This window comes from Typha latifolia, chromosome 4 (genome assembly GCF_019914945.1).
Source record: "Typha latifolia isolate L0001 chromosome 4, TyphaL0001v2, whole genome shotgun sequence".
Classification (NCBI taxonomy): domain Eukaryota; kingdom Viridiplantae; phylum Streptophyta; class Magnoliopsida; order Poales; family Typhaceae; genus Typha; species Typha latifolia.
In genome coordinates this window covers 2,131,012-2,149,544 of record NC_133089.1, presented here as the reverse complement: position 1 = coordinate 2,149,544, position 18,533 = coordinate 2,131,012, and the positions used below count along the sequence as shown (strand labels likewise).

The following is an 18,533-nucleotide window of genomic DNA, read 5'->3' as shown; positions in this document are numbered from 1 at the left end:
TATGGCTTGAAGCCTAGACTAGATAGCTAAAAGCTAGGTGGGGCTTAAAGTGCCTCTGTATTTAGGGAGGGTTGGCCCTTTGTCCAGCCCATATCTAGCCTTCGGGCTCATGAATGATAAAAAAAAAAGATTAATTAGGACCGGATAAAGTATAAACTCATAATTAAGGGGGTGGTTTAGGCACGATTTTAAAGGTTTCTTTTGTTGAAAAAGATAGAGTTGGAAGCCAAGAAAATCTCTTTTAATCCCTAAGTTAATATTAGGGCAGTTGGGATTTAAAGACTCCAGATAATCTCAATTTATCCCAACATATTAAAGTGGTTAATAGGATAGTTCTCACTTATAAGTTAAGGTAAAGGGGAGAGAGAGCCTTACGGAGTTTGAATTCTAACAAGATTAGTTTAACTGAGATTATCTTATCTTCGACTCTTTTTTTCCCCTTCTAAAATAAAGCTAAAAATTATACCTATAAAACTTAAAATTAATTGTAATAGAAGAGTCCCTTGTGAAAATATAAGATGATAAAGATTCATTCTTTCGTGAGGTCATAGATGATGTAACGACTAAAAGCTCACTGCTTACTTCAGACCAAGATTTAGAACTTAATTAACACACCACATAGACATAGGGCATCATCATTCACGGAGCCAACTTCTTGGACCCACGTGGATGAACGTGGTGTTTTTGGATGACTTGGGTTCGAGTCGGGTGCTTAACGTGAGTAAGATTTTAATTTTGAATAATGCTCTCTCTATTTTGGATACAGAAACATAAAGATAAAGATAGTGAGTCATTGCATTGTCACCTAATATATTATCCAAATCAAGCCAAACTCTAGCCTACAAACAAATAAAGTTTTATTTTTCATTTATTTTTCCATAGTCAACACCAAGATTTAATCTCATGACCTCAATAATTAATACTGTCAAAAAATTTAGATAAATGCACCCCATAAATTACCTAATTATATCACTAAATTCATTAAAAGTTCTGCTAGAAAAAAAATAGATAAATACAACCATAAAATTACCTAATTATATCATTAAATTCATTAGAAGTTCTGCTAAAAAAAATTAGATAAAAACATTCTTAGTCTCTCTTTCTGTTAACAGCCCCTGTTGTTGGTAAAGCTGTTAACGGAGTAGATGGAAGGAAGCAGAAGATATTTTTAAATCAAAATAAATAAAAATTCCCTTTGTGACTAGTATTCCAACTGAACGGTGCGATTGAGATCATCAAGAATGAGGTTCCCATCTTAAGGACGGCCCAGATTACTTCCCCAAACACCATCACAGATCTCTTTCTCGCACGATCGTATCAACTTTCTTTCTCCCACCGCCCCCCCCCCCCCTTCGGTCTCTCTCTCTCTCTCATGGCGGAGGAAGCGATGAAGACATCGATCCCACCTCGGTACGACCTCGACGCCAAGTGGGACGCCTGCATCGACCTCACCTCCCGCCGCGTCGTCTACTCTACCCTGGCCGGCGCCCTCGGCGGCCTCGTCTTCTTCCGTGAGATTTAATCAACTCCATCTTTATTCTTCTCCTTCCTCCTTCCCCCTTCTTCCTTCCTAATATTCTTGACAAATTCCATATATTTCTCATTTTGGTCCTTCTCATTTCTTGGGTCGATTTCTCTTCAAATTTGTCAAGTTACTGCTTTCAGAGTCGGGTTTCTGCGAGAAATTTCTTTTCTTTTTTTTTCGATTTAGACCGATTTATTTCCCTGCATTCGAATTTGTTTTCCTTTCCGAAGATTTTTCCCTTTTGTCTCCCGCAAATTGATTTTCCTTTTTCCCTTTAAGATCGGTTTCTGTGTCATTTTAAGTTCGTCGATTTGATGCTTTCTATGAGGAGCTTCTGCGAGAGATTTCACTTTTTTAGACCTATTTATTTCCCACATTTAATTTCTTTCTAGGTAAAGAGTTCTTCAAGTTTGCGTTCTTTTTTGTTGAATTTGCTCGTCTTCGGATTGACTTAGAGATTGATCTCCATTGAATATCGCAACGTTAGTTGCTTTATGGTTGCAATCTTGGTGGGTCAAGACTTGTAACTCTGGGAATTTCTCTTATGTAGCATCACTAAATCACTACTATTTGCCTGGTTTATTTGTTATTAATTAGTTTTATGCTTTATTGATGGAGGAACTATAATTGTGATAGCAGAACTTGAGTGTTTTGAAGAAAAAGTTTTAGCCTCATTTCTGAAGAGTGTTTTCATGACCTAATTAATACCCACGCCATCCTAAGCAAATACTAGAATGCTAAAGAATTTTGAACTTGCTTTACTAGATATATGAGCTTAAAAGAGCTTATTAGACTTTACTTTTCCGTTTCTATTTGACTTTACCCCTGCACTCATCCAGGTGTGTTCATGTTCATAGTTGACTTGGTATTTTGGTGCTTTGTATATATTTTTGCTTTTCTCTCAGTATATTTGCTGTATTATTTGTTGAAATCAGAAGGTTTTGTTTTCTAGATAACAAAAGAATAGTTATGCATTCAGACAAACTTTCATGCATGGACACTTCATAGAACTTTGTGAGGGCCAAAGAGTTTGGATTTTCTTAAATTTAATGTACTCAATTATTTTTGTCCCTTATCATGAAAGATGGTTTATGTATATTCCAGAATTAAATCAATGTTGATCTTACCGAGTATGTTTAAGATTTGCAAAATGCGCATGTGGAACAAGAAGAGTTCTTCAAAAATTCTTTCTATTTCACAAACCTTTTCTTTTTTACTTATTTTTTCCAGAAATAGCTTGCATTTTTCCCTGGTAGTACTTAAAATTCATTATGTACATTATGAGCAAGATTAGTTGAGTCCTGACAGTAAACTTAGTTCAGTCAGTTAATAAAACAATATATATTTTTCATATATTTTTCTTCCTAAATATGAACCTTAAAATCCTAAGTAAGTTTTTTTCCTAAATTTTTTAAAATATAACCTAATTAGATTATGACTTCTTCAGTCCAGTCAATATTCTATTCTTACTCACAGTAAGGCAAAGCCAATGACAGAAATTAGGAATAAGATTCTAGAATATATACTGATTTCAGTCTACTTGTTTCAAATTGATAACTCAACAACTTAGTAGGCCATGATTTATGATGCCTTAGATCATGATGTTCTACTGCTCATCAGTTTGCTTTAATACTCTACGTGTAGGTTATCTCTTAACTTTTCGCCAAGTTGTTTAATTGCTATTTAGGCGTCATATCATATTTAGTGGCAATGTACCATTTTCTCAAGGAAAAACTATGCAACTTTTTAAACTTGAGGAAAGTATTTTGCATCTTTAAGGTTTCTATTAGCTGTAGCTGGTCTAGTGGTATGTTAATTGAAACAGTCACTGCTATCCTTGATAATACAAAATGTAACTGTATTTTGATTCTAGTTGATTCTTGTTTCATTATTTAGCCAACTGATGTCTGATGTACTGTCAGGGAGTAGGACAACTCGCTGGGCATCTGTAGCTTTTGGTGCTGGAGTGGGAATTGGAACGGCATATACAGAAAGCTCTTACATATTTGATCGTTCTCCTCCTAAGTGCTTACCTAAGGTTCAAGACTTTCAGCTATTCATCCTGCTTCCTCTTTAAAAAGAAAGTTTATTTTTTTGCCATGCATCTTTATTGTTGATTCTTTTTTCAAGTGCCATGCCTCTGTGATTGGTTTATTTCATAGTTCAAACAGAAAAGCAGGAATATCATTTCTAGGAATCAACACATGTGTCCAAGGAAAATAAAAAAATAATTTGTCTTGTTGCCACTAGTCTAACTACGAAGTGTTTAAGGAAATACTTTATGCTTAAGGATGGACCACACCACAGAGATGTTGTCGTTTTGGCTGAGTATAGGTGCATAAGCTGTGCCATAACATCTAGTAGCATGCCAGATCATCCTCATCAGTGAGATGCTGAGTATATATTTATGGCACCTATTGATGATATTTGACCTGCTGCCCCTAGTGTAATGTGATTTGTGCAGTCATTGCCTATTTTTCTTTTACCTACATCTCTGCTTTCTGAATTGCTTCTCGCCTTCTCATGTGAATTTTGTATGTTTTTCTACATTTTATAACAAACTTTTCTTTGCACAACTTTCTTGATGTTCCTGAGGAAAAACTGGCTGCATGTATCCTGTGGAAGCTACATGTTTTCATTAATATTATATTGCATTACAAAAGGTTGAAATACAACAGCAAATTTATCAATAATTATGCATTTAGATTTCTCACCAAATTGGTCAGAAACTTGCATATTCATAAATGACATTTCATTTGCATGTTGCATCACTAGACATGGTTAGGAGTGACTGCTTTTGCTATTCATCATTGTTGCTTTCATCTAATTAACCACTTACTGTTCTTCTCTTTCTTTAGAAAAAAAAAACCCATCAAACGAACAGATCAATCAATTTTTCTTCTGCCAAATTTAATGTATGCTCAATTGACTATGTAGTGATCTCTTTGCTTCCACTGGTAGGTTTGAAAGTGCATGTGTTTTGGAGGTGTCTTTTGCACGGGATATGCAGTTTTCTGATTATGAGTTGCTGGATATTTCTTGGAAGTGCTTTATGGTTGTAGATGCTCAATTTGAAACCGACACTTATTATACTCTGCCTTTTCTGTGTAGGATGAGAAGTGAAAGATGCCAATTGGAGGCTCGAACCAATTTGGTCAAGCTATCCTGACATATCTACCTTAAACTTTATGGTTAGAGGATGTATCTCATTTAGAATGGTTTAATATGCTCGGATGCCCCACATTTTCTCAATACAACTTTGTGTTGCCTTTGTTGTCATTCTCTTTGATTTTTGAGAGCAGATATAACCTGCTGAAATGTTTCCTCCATTTGTAAGATTAGCACCGAAAGATGCCAATCATAAGATTTCCTCTATGCATGTATTACAAGTTGATTTACATTTTGGCCTGCCTGGCAATCTTCTTAGGAGAAATTATGATATGAACTCTGGACTACAGCCTTTAAAATTATAGGCAACTTTGCTTGGTTGTCTAAGCTGCTCATGGATCTCTGGTGGCAAGCATTCCGCCTGAGGGTGCTTTTGAAGAGCTGCAACTGCAAGAGATGGTCACAGGTTGATTCATAGGTGCTGAAGTTATCGCTGCATTTACCTGACAACCAACTTCCCCATTATCCTGATTGCAGTAGATGCCATAATTAACACGGTATGCCATAATGTAAGAATCACGATACGAGCAAAATCCACTAACATCTGCTGCTTTGAAATTTCTATGTAGATGGGCCTAAACTTCCAAAGACAGACAGATCCTTATGATTGCAGTAGAAGCCATAATTCACAGGTAACCATGCTGTCTTCACTATTTCTTATGTCATCAAAGCCAGGTTCACTTCACAAAAAATAAACAAAGAGAGCCTGCCCTTGGTAGGGGTCAGACTACAGCAATAACTAGCCTGATATTTACACTGATAAATGCTTTATATGTATGACATAAAAATGGCATATACATTTTGAATCATCTTGTTAAATCATTTGGACCTTCTCTTCCCCAATAATCCATCTCGTCAACTGACTTGGATCCTCGGCAAGGGCTTTGCACGAGGGGATGATCCCAAGGTCTGCCCCAATTAGGTCATATTCGTGCAGAGCAGCTTCCATATCTGCTTCTACCGGTCTGTCATCTATGCCCTCCAGCCCCATGCTCAAAGCTTCGGCATAGTGTTTTTCTTTCTCGGTGTCATGCTCGAAAGGATCCATGACAGGACCCTGCAGCATACATGGCATATTGTAATGCTACAAAATAAGCTCATAAAAGAGGGAGATATGTATCTTCTTGTGCAAATCATGAATGAGCCTCCAAAAATATCTAGAATTAAGTCCTACAATTATTTACTATATCCAAACTAATTTACATGCAAATGACAACCACTGATGAAAGGTATGAAAATAAAGCATAGATATGCATTCCCAACATCATGGGTTATGATATATAGCTAGACTCCAAAATGGATTTAAGGAAAAGTTATGTGCTGCCTTGATCAACTCAATTGTTCAATCCAAAGACAATTGTCAGAAACCTAAGACAGTTGAATTAGGAAGTGCTTCCACTGCAAAATGTGAAATTGTGAACATTATATATCCTTAAAATAACTTTATAGGATAAATATAAGACTGGCCATGATTTATTAATCAGAAGATTGCCAGCATGGTTAAAAAATCATTACTAAAAGACAAGTACTATATAATGTTAAAAAGATGATTGTCACCAACAATGGCTATAGTCAACTTAATTCAACATAGGATCTGTTTGATAATAAATTGTGAGAACTGAAAGTGCCAATTAAACAATTGGACCGACCCAAAAGAGACCACATATGCACCAAAAGGGAATGCAGATTATATTTTTCTCAAAGGATCAGATTGGAAGTAAACAAACCAAGAAAATGTTTGACAAAGTAACAAGATCAAATTAAGCTGAATAATGAAATAAGAATAATGCAGTAGCCTGATAAATAATTTCTGCTCATGTTAGCAATTAAATATCCATTATCTCAAATTTCTTTGCATTTTCAAGATTATTTTGAAGATCTCCATAGAAAAGCAAGATGTCCGAAAGATGCTGGAAATATCAAACCAATGCAGTGCCCATTACAGATATTGATTAGATGGCGAACAGCCATTACAAGCAAAACTAAAGGACATTTGCAACACAAGAGTCCCAGATTCTATGGTATTACATAAGATATGAAAAGAAAACATAAGCAAGTGTATCAATTGTACTGTCAAACAATGAGTCTCCTAAATGTGTAAGTGAAAATAAAACAGGAAAAAAAAGAAAAAGTGATGGTTAAAGCTTTCCCCTTAAACTCTAGGAGATAGAAAGCACTAAGATCATTTGAAAATGCTAAACTCGTAAGCTACTCTAAAAGTTTAAGCTGGTTGAGAAGGGTGATTTTTTAATCCTTTGGCCCTCGTTTGTTTTGGATTTAGGGGAGGTCTCTAAACTGGTTCAGTAACCAAACACTAAAATAACTCTATTTTTCTTAATCAAGTTCAGCCTTCAATAAATAATTAAATAAAATATATAAATTCTAATATTCTCTTAATTTAATTCTAATTTTACCATTGACATGACTTACATCTATTAGTTTAGTATCTTTATCAATCTTATCTCTTCTCTCTTTTCTTCTCTTTTTTTCTCTCCTCTTTTTCAAAATACTCAAACATTTATACTGTAAATATTATATCATCATGTAATGAGAACCCTAAAAATAAAATAAAAATTACAGAAAAATAGTGTAAATAATTTGAGCAGATAAAATATAATTATTTTTAAAACATTTTTACTAATAATATCGTTTAATGTAAGTTTAATAAAAAATTATATAAAATAAAAGTAACTCATCAATTATTAATAAGGGTGTAAAACATTGTTTTGCCGACTTAAATATAAATTTGCGGGCTTATTTATATTGGCTAATTTGCAAGCTTAGAAGGCAGCAAATCAGCCAATTTGTGGGCTTACAAAACAAGCCAGTAAACGTTGTTTTGTGGGCTTAAAAATAAATTTGCGGGGTTAAGGTTAACTAAATTGACTGATTTGCAGGTTTAAAAGGCAACAAAGGCTAGTTCACTGGCTTACAAAGAAGCCAGCAAACATTGTTTTGCGAGCTTAAAAGTAAATTTGCAGGCGCACGGAGAAAAATTGCTATTTAAATTAATCGTACAAATCCAACGGTTCTGTAATAAATATCACGTGAGATTTATTTAAAAAAATTAATTATTACGTAATGAGTCACTACTCCGACATTTGCAAACTTATATGTTTATATATTTGCAGGCTTAGTCGAATTATTTGTTGGCTTAGAATGTAAAGTCTGCAAATAAGAAAATAAGTTCGTATACTAAGACTTGTCAAATCATGTCTAATTTCATCATCACTATCCTCTTTCCTCTTATTTCTCCTCTCTTATCTCCTCTCTTAGCAAGAAATGCGCTTATATAAGATGCAAGACAGTAAATATATCTCTCATATTCATTTAAGCCAACAAATTGCTATTATAGACACCATATTAGCATGAAAATAATTTAATAATTACACGTAAGTCTACAAATGACCATTATAGACACCACATATTATTTATAAATTATAATCATGACTACCATCATTACATGAGAAGGGTAATTTTGTCCATTAAATTTGCATCTCATCTATTTCCCTCCAAAACCAATACTTTTTCACTTTTTTACATTATATCACAAATAATAAATACACTCTTAAACTAGTTCAGAACCAAACGCCAAATTACCTTAAACTAGTTTAAGGTAATTTGAAATTGAGGCTTAATCTCAAACCAAACGGGGCCTTATATTCTAACAGAAAGAAACAATGATCTCTCATTAGCTTCGGGTTGGCCTTATCTCTTATTACTGTTGTATTAACCTTTCATGTGATTAAAAGAGGTCATGACAAAGTAAGAGCTCATGGACAATAATGAAAAAAGATTTTGCAGCATTTGATTAGAGAAGAAATGTATGAGTCATTACCTGACAAAGTGCGGCGTAATGCCTGTAAACCTCACTGTTTTCATCTTGATCAAAAACTAACGTTCCACCATACCAGTCGCTAGCTTTGTCAGCCGGTGCAAATGCAAGATACCTGAAAAGAAAAATTTTAGGTCCAATTTTCCAATCATAATCATACCTTACTATGGAAACTAATGTACATGAAATTTTAGATGGAACATCATCTATAAGCAACACAAGATCTTACTCTTGAAGTAATTTAAATAAATTGTCTTGATCTTGTTTCTGGTTCTCTTATTATGACCTTCTGACCTTCTTTCAACAACTACTACTTATTAGACAGATTTTTATAGAGGTATATTTTATCCCATTAAGAGTTTTGTAAAAGAATAAATCTTCCATAATGAGGTGATCAGTACGGTTAAAGAAAGCACTTCCTTTAATGGAGAAGTTAATAATACAATAGTTAGGAGCATTGGATCCTCCCCTAACATGTCGACCAAATGCCCAAAATTCTCATTAAGTCTCTGTTTCCTATTTCCTTGTTCAAAACTTCAAATGTAGGCTTTCCATAGCAGTATATCAGAGTAAAAACCCAAAATAAGACAATAAATGCACACATTTGACAAGTCATTTAATCTGGATTCTGGAAGCATCTTTTCAGCACAAAATATCAAAGTGAAATTGGGGTCATCATTGAGATCCCATAAAATTAGAGGTCCCATGTGTATTGGTGTTTCTGATAAAATCGCCTAGGAAAAGAAGGCAATGACTTTTCACAACTTAGTGTGACATTTATGCTGTCCAGAAAGAGAGAAGCGATGAATTAGTCTCGCTAATAAAAAGCTAACAACTTATATCCATAGACATAGTACAAAAATTAGAATCAATAGAACCCAATAAAATAGGAAATTAGGAATTATGCTTATAATTACCTTTTGAAAATATCTTCCTCACATGAATCAGCTGAAAAAGAAAGCCAACTCAAGTCACCATAAGCCTCTGCTTTGAGCACCCCTTTTGCATGTTCTGTCAATGTATCTTTCACAGTGGGAATACTTTCTTCATACTTCCTTTGACCAAACAACCAGTTTGGGCTTTTTAGCTGTATCTCACTGCAATATATGAAAATAGTTTCAGCAACCCTTTATATGCAACTTTGTTAATTATGGTGCAGATTTTTATACAGTTTTTACAGTATCGTCAGTAAATATGAAACACAATTCTCTTGAACTGCCATGATATTGTTCCTAATTAGCTGCCACTGGTCACTCTAGGCCTTCCATTTGTATCATATCATCCTTCAGCCAGAACCCCATAGGATAGAAATACAGAATTTCCAAAAAGAGATTCAGCAAACTTGAGAAAGACATTGATAATTATCCAATAGCTGAATCAACATATAATTAACTTGCTGTCAGCTATGTCAACCACAAGTAATGTAAACAGTCAAATGATTGGATTCTCATTTTTTGGAACTAGTGGCACTATGATGAATATAAAAAACTAAACTTTGCAATTATGCTTTTCAATAACTTAACAGAACAAGAAAAAAAATCATTCATGATGATTAATACAAAAGATTTGTCAACCTATTCTCTGTTTATGGTGTCATTATTCTATTATGCTGGCCTCCAAATGTCGTTTGACTCATATCAGTATGATTAGCACCAAGAAAATTAAGATGGCGAGCGTGAAGACCTATTGCATATAGAAGAAATATTATTGCCATCTACTGGGCAACTAGCAGCATAAGGTACTGATCCTATATTTTGTACAGAAACTTCATCTGGAAGAAACTATTTCTACAGATTCCATCGAATAAATTGTTGCTGCTGTGCTAGAAAGCTCAATCTTCTAAAAAAATGCTAACAGGGATATGAATTATGAAAGTAAATTCTTGATGAAATAATGCCAAGAAAATTCAGGCTTGCAACTATTTTCTAAAGGAGATAATTAATGAGAAAGGACAGTAGGCAAGATTGAGAAAATTTACGCTGCATCTGGTGCCATTCCATGATTTCCGGTGTTGCCACTTAATTTCAAATCATAGTCACTATAAAGACTGACATTCTTTATGGAACTGCATGTCCTTTCTATTAGTTTATCAAATGATGTCAGTTTCATTATTGAGAAGTCCTCTTTGCAAGCTGGAATTGGTGCAAGAGTAGTTCCACGTCCATTGATTTGTCTTGTGTCAGCTGACAAACTGTCCAGGATCAAACATGTAAAATGGTTAGAAGCATAAAGAAAGTCCTACCAATAACTAATGTTTGAGTGTCCAACAGAGTAGTATTTATCAAAAAAAGATAAATTTCAAATCAGTGTGAAAACCAATGAACCGAATCCATCTCTTTGTTTTGCAAACCTATTATTGTAGTTGTTATCTGGGACGAGCTCATCACCAATTCCTGTAACATGAAGGTAGTAATCGGTATCCAGCTCCCAAAGAGCTGGTTTCCCCTCTTGTGGGTGAAAATAACCCAAAAATCTGGTAAAACAAACATGACAAGTATCAAAAAGAGAAAATTGTTAAGAAATGACATTCAAGCAAAAACCACAACCCATCATGAAATAATGGCCCATCTCTATAGAAGAGGTTAGTTAACAGCTGAAGTACAAAAATAAGTATCAAGTACTTGCAAAGACTTTTCCCTCAAGATGAAAAGAAAATTATATAATACTTAAAAGTTGCAAAGATATGTTCCACAGGTAAAGGTTCTATTAGAAACGTACAAGTTTATTGCGTCTTGTTTTTCACCATCTGTGTAGGCATTGCTGTAATATCTCTTGATGGATTTCAGAAACTCACGAGATTGAGTAGTAGCTTTCCATTTGCCTTGTCTCTCAGGGAAAACCTGGAAACCAGGTAACATGTATTTGCTGTCAACTATTGGATATATATACTGAACATGTTTCATCATGATAAGCTTACCAAGAGGGAAATAAATAAAAAATAACAGAAAATAAAACACATATACACCATGTGATGTGCCGCAGAGCCTCCGTACTGCTGAGCAAGTGCATCACCCATGCTCTGATACATATCCATCAGAGCTGCTGCAATGCTGCTGTCTGGATCAACTTTAGGAACATCTGTCAGTCCCATTGCATGGAGTTGGCGGCCTAAGGCTGCCAAGCCATAAGCATACTGAGCAACATTTGTGCGATCCAAGCAGTCAATGCAATTGGTACGAAGAACTCCACTTTGAAAACGAGGCCCATCACCTATCAACTTCTGTTGATTTAACTCTTTTCTCCTATCCTGAGTAACTGTAGTGGCATTAGGAGTTTCAATATTACTAGCCATCCTTGCAAGATCTCCAGAACTAGTTCTAACATCACCAAGAGAAGCATCCCTGCAAGAAAGTCACAAGTAGGGTAGAATTTCACCTGAACACTCTGACTCCTAAGGTTCAAATTGTGGAGTCATAAAGATTATAGTGCTGATGATATAACCTACTACATCCCAAATTGTATAAGATCAAGAATAAAGGTAACTCTAGAATGAGCAAGTACCTTGAAGTGCTTGTTCGACTAAGTTGAGTTGATCTCCTTTTGGAGTTTTTTGGTTTTCCACTATAATAAAAACCAGTCAAATCCAGTGCTTCACTCGCTACTGCACCTAAAACAGCCAATACATTGGCAGACTTGCTAAGATGTCAAAAGAAAATTTCAAAAATATTAGTTCATGGAAGAGAACGAATTATTAAAAGATAAGAAAGTGTCAAGGAACTAGGGAAGAAATAAGACCTTTTCGCAAACTTGTGGAAATCCCAATGGATGAACTTCAATTGTCTTTCCTCTGGTAGAATCTGATTAAGATATCCAACTGCATGAGCAAACTCACGTCGTAGCATCATTTCTCGTGGCCTTTTCTCAACAGTCTGCATAGATTATCCAGACACCAAGTCGAGTAACGGTACAGTAGCAGTTAGAAAAAGGAAAAAGAACTCACAGATGCCAAGAAGTTAAAAATATCATGACAGGAACTGTGACTCTTATATGTATAATTCACATGAACGTGTTGAATGAGTACTAAGATATTTACCAGGTGGTAAAGAAAGGAATACAAACTTTCAGTAAATAGGCCTATGATTTCTATGGGAAGCAGTTGACTACTTGTGAACTCAAAGGACACAAAACCAGCTGGCCATGAGATCTCACTGAAGTCTCAATTATTGTAGACTAAAAGATGCCGAGCTTTTGAATCATTTAAAAATATGCCATGATTTGTGCAACCTAAGAATTCGAGCAACATTGCAATTATTCAGGCTCATGTTTGGGAATAATCTGTTGCAAAAGACTCTTAAGAACAATTACTTTCAATTCTTATGGAAGCATATATTATTTAAAACTTACAATAATATTATTTTGGGGCAACAATGGCCGCGCCACCATTGACATGGCACGTGCCAGTCGGCATGGGGCGTGCTGAGCAGCACGCCTTGGCATGCCCCATATGTACCATTGACACGTATTTATAATATTTTTAATAAATTTTTTAGAATTTTTAAAAATATTTTTTGGTCTTCGGTATGTTATTTTTTATTTTTGGTTTAAATATATATTAAAACCTACAGTGTTTTATCTTTAGATTATTTTTGTAAATAACATATTTTATTAAAGATCAAGCAATAATTAAATATAAATATTATTTAACACATAATATGATTAAATACATTCTTTATAACTAATATTAATGATCGAACACTCCATAATAAAATTGAAAGCATAATAACACTCAACACATAATATTAATTAATAATAGTTCAATAATTAAAACTAATATTTAATTAAACATAGAATGATGAGGAAGATCAAAGCCTTCATTTGTTAGCACAAAAATAACACGAGAATGTTGCATTAAATACTATCAATATTTTTCGAAACTCATCCAATAATAATATTGTTTGTTCTAACGTCTCACATGGTCTTCATATAAATAGAAATTTTATAATTCTTCTATGATATATATAAATATTGAACATGCACATGAACGCTCGGCACCAGCACAAGTATAGACACACCATAAATATAGGTTTTGTGGCTCTGGTAGATGTGATTGATATGATGGTAATGATGATGAACTCATATTATTCTTTTGGCGAACCTCTTCTAATGTTTTGCAACCTACAAACTCAAGTCCTTTGTAAAAATAATCTCTAAAAATATTGTGTAATAGGATTAGATGTCTCATTTCTATCATCACCATCATTATATTAGATCTCATCATGATCATCATCACCATCACCACTACCACCTCCATCATTATCATCTCTAGTCTCATCATCATCAATTTTATCAAAGTCTTCTAAATAATCAATTGATCAGTTAATTTGATAATGATTAATAAAAATAGAAAAAAATTACAAATGCTCCACATGGCACAATAACTGATACACGACCATGCCGGTCGGCACAGCTTGGCATAAGGGAGTGCCACTGGCACACCCCATGCCAAGTGTCGTGCCACTACTGATAGAGGGCATACCAACCGGCAAGGCCATTCATGATTTTTTGGTTATGTTCTCAAATTGTACACTCTTGGACACAAAGTGGAACACCTCACGCTACTGGAATCTTCATATTAGTCATGAATTTTGGGAATTAGGGTTTAACATGTAGGGTTTGGCTTTGCTAGTGATTAGATAACTTTGAAGTAGGACCAAGGATATGTGGATCATCTGCCTTTATCAATTTGGATATCGAAATTAGAGTGATAAGGTTAAGTGGTGATTAACCCTTATTTTTAGAACATAGATAGACCCTAAAATCTAGGAGAATGGATAATTCAAGTGAAAACACTTCCCTGACATTACTAGATATCCTAGAAATGGTTCCTAGCCACATAAAGGACTTTGGCCTAGATTTTGTTCAAATTGAACCAGGGAGGTGGTCTACAGGATATTTGAGGCATTCAACTTGAAGATGGATGACCTCAATTATCAATGTCTTAATTGAAGCAGGAGAGTGTCTGAATTGACTCAATGTGGACATCTTCTGCATCTTAGGTTAACTCTAATTATCAATAGGCAACAAATTGAACTCGAACTGAACCAAATCTTCTAAACTGAGAAGAAAGGACTGACATTAGACTGCAACAAACACAGTTAAACCACAGATCAGAAATAACTAAATCCAGACCAAGCACCACAACCAGATGCAGTTTAACCCAAATAACGTCAGTTGAGAAAGAGATTGATGCTGACCAAATAGATAGCATATTCACACACTTCACTAGATTATCAGAACAGGTGGAAACTATGTTACAAATATGACAGCTAAACAGTATGAACTGAAGGGCTGGACAATAAATACTTTAATGTAATGTGTCCTGAAAAACATACAAATAAAGGCATTCCACAATAAGTTCCAATGAGCACCTTGATTAGATTTAGTACAATAATTGGATTTCCGTATCTCTGAGCCAGGTCATCGAAATGAAACTTTGTTGCTTGATATGTAGGGTCATATCTTTGTACTGTACGAAATTAGAAAAAAAAATGTATCAAACAATCAGCTTGCTGAAGCCAAATAGAAATGGTTATAACAGAAGAAATTGTGTGATACAACAAAAGAATGCAAAATCGTACAGTTATAAGCAATCAATATAGGTCTTTTCTTTGTCACTACTACAGAAATCTTATATGCATCTTATTTAACATGTTCTTCTCTTTTTGATTCAAAATTATCATATAAAACCCCTATATGTAAATAATCTTAGCAATATAATGACAAGGATTCTTAATCATCAAACTTACAGATGATATCAGGTTTAGGACTAAATCTTGAAGCTTCTTGGGACCAAAAAAGAGGGATAGAACCTCTCATCTGCACTACTGAACTCATTTTCCCCTTCTGTGACCCAGCTTCTTCCTCAAGTATTATTTGTTCAGTTTCAACATCATTAGCAACTTTGCCATGATCGTTTACTCCTCTTTTTAAATACCTAAAGAACAACATAACAGAACCTAATAATCAAAGACATCCAGATTTCAAGTATTGGTATACAAAAAAAAAGATTCATACTATGTTCACAGGAACAGAAAAATGAATAATAGAAGTCAAGTTCGTCAGAACACAGAAGACAAACTTATCAGACTTTTCTTTAATGGCTACTTATCTTGGATATGTCTGGGAACAGTAACAAATAAAAAGTACTAGTCTACTGCCATTTTCTCTTTCCACCTACTTCTTCCTCAAGTGAACCACCATATCCTACACAATTACCTTTACTCCATTGCTCTTATGGGCTAGGTTGATTTTAATCAGGTATTTAGCCCCAACTAGAATACATCCTAAATCTCATCTCTCATGACTAAATAATCTATAGTACTACGGACCAAATGGAAAGTCAACTTGGATAGACCTTTTATTCCTCAACTAAGCTCAAGTACCATCCAATTCATACTATAATAATTACAAGCAGCTTCCTCTATGAGATTGTACATCATCAAGAAATAAAGGGCCAGCATAACATGTCATTGTCAGACATCATGAAGTAAATAACAAGACAACAGAATAATCAAGTAACAAAAAATTAAGATGTCCTAGAGAACCAATAGAATTTTGAAGATTCAACTGACATTCAATTGAATCGACAAAATAGTTAAGGACCACAATTTTTTTTATGAACCACGTGATCAAACTATTGATCCTAATTCAAACAGCAGCTGTACCAATGACCAACAACTAGAAAAGCCAGTAGAAACACACTCTTAATAAGAACAAAAATGAAGGTATTACTCCAGAGAACTACTAATACTAAGTTTGATATTAATTACAATTTATAATGACTTAGAAGACTGGGAAAACATTGCAACTAATTTAGATAAATTAATACACAAGAGCAGAAAGTTGCCAAAGATGGGATTAAAACAGAGCTGAAAGCAAATTGTACTTCTGAATTCATTCTTTAACTTTGTTTGATAAATAATTACATCAGTGGACAATTAAGCAAATGACTAAAGATTTGTCATCTAAGAATATAAAATGTACCGTGTGCCTGCAAAATGACGAGACCGTCTGGATATCAAACCAACACTAAATTCTCGGCCAAATATTGATAATTTAACCTGAAAACACAAACGGAAAAAGTAGTACTGATATTATCTCTAGACTAATCTATCAGATAGTAAAATAAATTATGGTAAGTTAAGCAAGGCACAGACCAACATATCCAGGGTTTAAAGAAAGGGCAGAAAATGTGAGGTTATAAACAGTGATTTCAGAGGATTTGCTATGGGAGGATAAATTATATTGATTGGTAATTGGAATTGTCCCATTCATGAAAGAAAAAAATCATGTCAACAGAAAAAAGAAAAGAAAAAAAATGTGAAAACCATATTTTTACTCATTGCATCATATTTCAGTGCCTTCACATATCAGTTTTCCCTTTTTACTTTGATGATTATACCCTGATAAGTGCTAAAGTGGAAAGAACAGAAATTTGCAGAAATTTGTCTTTCTCACCAGTTAAAATTAGGAATTGAAAAGATGTTAATCTTGATGTTATTTTATTCAAACACTCAAAATAAACTGTCCTATGAGCAGCAGAAAATTAAAGGGAATCCACTGTTAGCAATAAAGAACCTACGGAACCTAGAAGTGCATACATAACCTCGTTACATATTAAAATGATATGTTACATCAAGCCTCACCTGCTTGAAGTGTCCGTGAACCAAAGCAATTGTCCAGAGAGTATTATGACACCTTGAACGAATTGGCTCAGTGAGGAACGTATTCCACACAAATAAGTTCTCACATGGCATTTCCTTGCCTGTTGAAAAGACGTTTTGCTGTAAATTTTGCATGATAGGGTATGTGTAGCTGTAGAAGAAATCCTTTGTGAGATCCACACTTGATAAAAGCTTCTTGTACCTGTGACCAGCCAAAATAGCTTTTAAAGCTGGAGTTGAAGAAAATAGAAATGCCAACAAAAATCAATCACAAAGAAAAAATGAAGGTGGAAAAGGAAAGAGAATGGTCATAGTCAGTTTCATAATCATTTCTCTTATGGACACCCTATTGTTACTTTTGAATATTTCCAGTAAACCGTCCTTAGTATCTATGATCTAAATTGCTAACGCGTACTAGTCAATAAAACAAGATGTAACAGCGAATAAATAGAATAATCACGTAGACTATAAACAAGAAAGAAAAAAAAAGGCAAAATTTTATAGTTACCGGAGCTCATTCTTGGAGTGAGCAACATCAGATTGCACCGACGAGTGCGGCACCGTGATCAGTTGGCTCTCATCGATACAGTACACCGCGTGCCCGCAAATACTCCCAATTTGGCGCCTCTTTGTCACCAGAATCAGATAATACGATTCCAAGAACTTGATGCACCCTAACAAGAAAACACAGAAACCTCCCTTTTCTCAGCGAAACAAAAACAGATCAAGAAAAGGACATCGTACACCGCAAAGATCTCATCAAGAGACCTACCTGCGATGCCGTACGCCTTGGTGACGAAGGCGAGCCCTCCCGTGGCGCGATTTCCCTCGCCAATCCGCTGCAGAAGGTTCTTGATCTCCTGCGGCGTGTAGACGACGGGGTCCTCACTGACGTTGAGATCGGACGGCTCGGAGCGGTCGATCTTGAGCACGCGGAAGAAGCGCTTGTGGCGATCGCTCCCGATTAGGTAAAACCTCTGAGAGGATCCAAGAAAGAAGAAGAGGTCAGATCGACGATGAGATCGGAGAAGGAAGGAGAGAGGAGGGCGGGGATTACGGCTCGCGTTTCATAAAGGCGGAATTTCTCGAGGGAGGAGGCGGCAAGATCGAGGTCGCCGTCGAGAAGGGGAGGCCGAGGGGGCTTAGGGCGCTCGGGCTTCGCCATTTGGAGGAAGACCCGAGGGAGGAGGGAGAGCCGGAGAGGCGATTTATATAGGAATCGGCGATGGCGGTTAACTTGCTACATATATTGCATGTTACAAAGGAAGAGCTTCTTCAATTCAATTGCCAGTAGGATGTTATAATTAATTAATTATACGATTTAACAAATAACAACCTCTCC

The 18,533-nt window shown here is 35.2% G+C and overlaps 2 protein-coding genes across 2 annotated transcripts; one reads left to right on the top strand and one right to left on the bottom strand.

The window, feature by feature from the left end:
- The first annotated feature begins 1,291 nt into the window (after positions 1-1,291).
- LOC140786290 (MICOS complex subunit MIC10-like) lies at positions 1,292-4,923 on the top strand. The gene is made up of 3 exons (XM_073134600.1): positions 1,292-1,511; positions 3,448-3,563; positions 4,637-4,923. Exons 1-3 carry the CDS (start codon positions 1,373-1,375, stop codon positions 4,646-4,648), a joined length of 267 nt encoding a protein of 88 aa, XP_072990701.1. The 5' UTR covers positions 1,292-1,372; the 3' UTR covers positions 4,649-4,923.
- A 395-nt stretch (positions 4,924-5,318) lies between these two features.
- On the bottom strand, positions 5,319-18,463 carry LOC140786289 (phosphatidylinositol-3-phosphatase SAC1). The gene is made up of 16 exons (XM_073134599.1): positions 18,249-18,463; positions 17,964-18,168; positions 17,700-17,865; positions 17,174-17,393; positions 16,512-16,588; positions 15,275-15,462; positions 14,897-14,994; positions 12,264-12,397; positions 12,030-12,164; positions 11,494-11,869; positions 11,247-11,368; positions 10,879-11,001; positions 10,507-10,719; positions 9,446-9,625; positions 8,532-8,643; positions 5,319-5,750 (listed from the first exon to the last, which is right to left on the bottom strand). Exons 1-16 carry the CDS (start codon positions 18,354-18,356, stop codon positions 5,508-5,510), a joined length of 2,700 nt encoding a protein of 899 aa, XP_072990700.1. The 5' UTR covers positions 18,357-18,463; the 3' UTR covers positions 5,319-5,507.
- Positions 18,464-18,533: the final 70 nt, after the last annotated feature.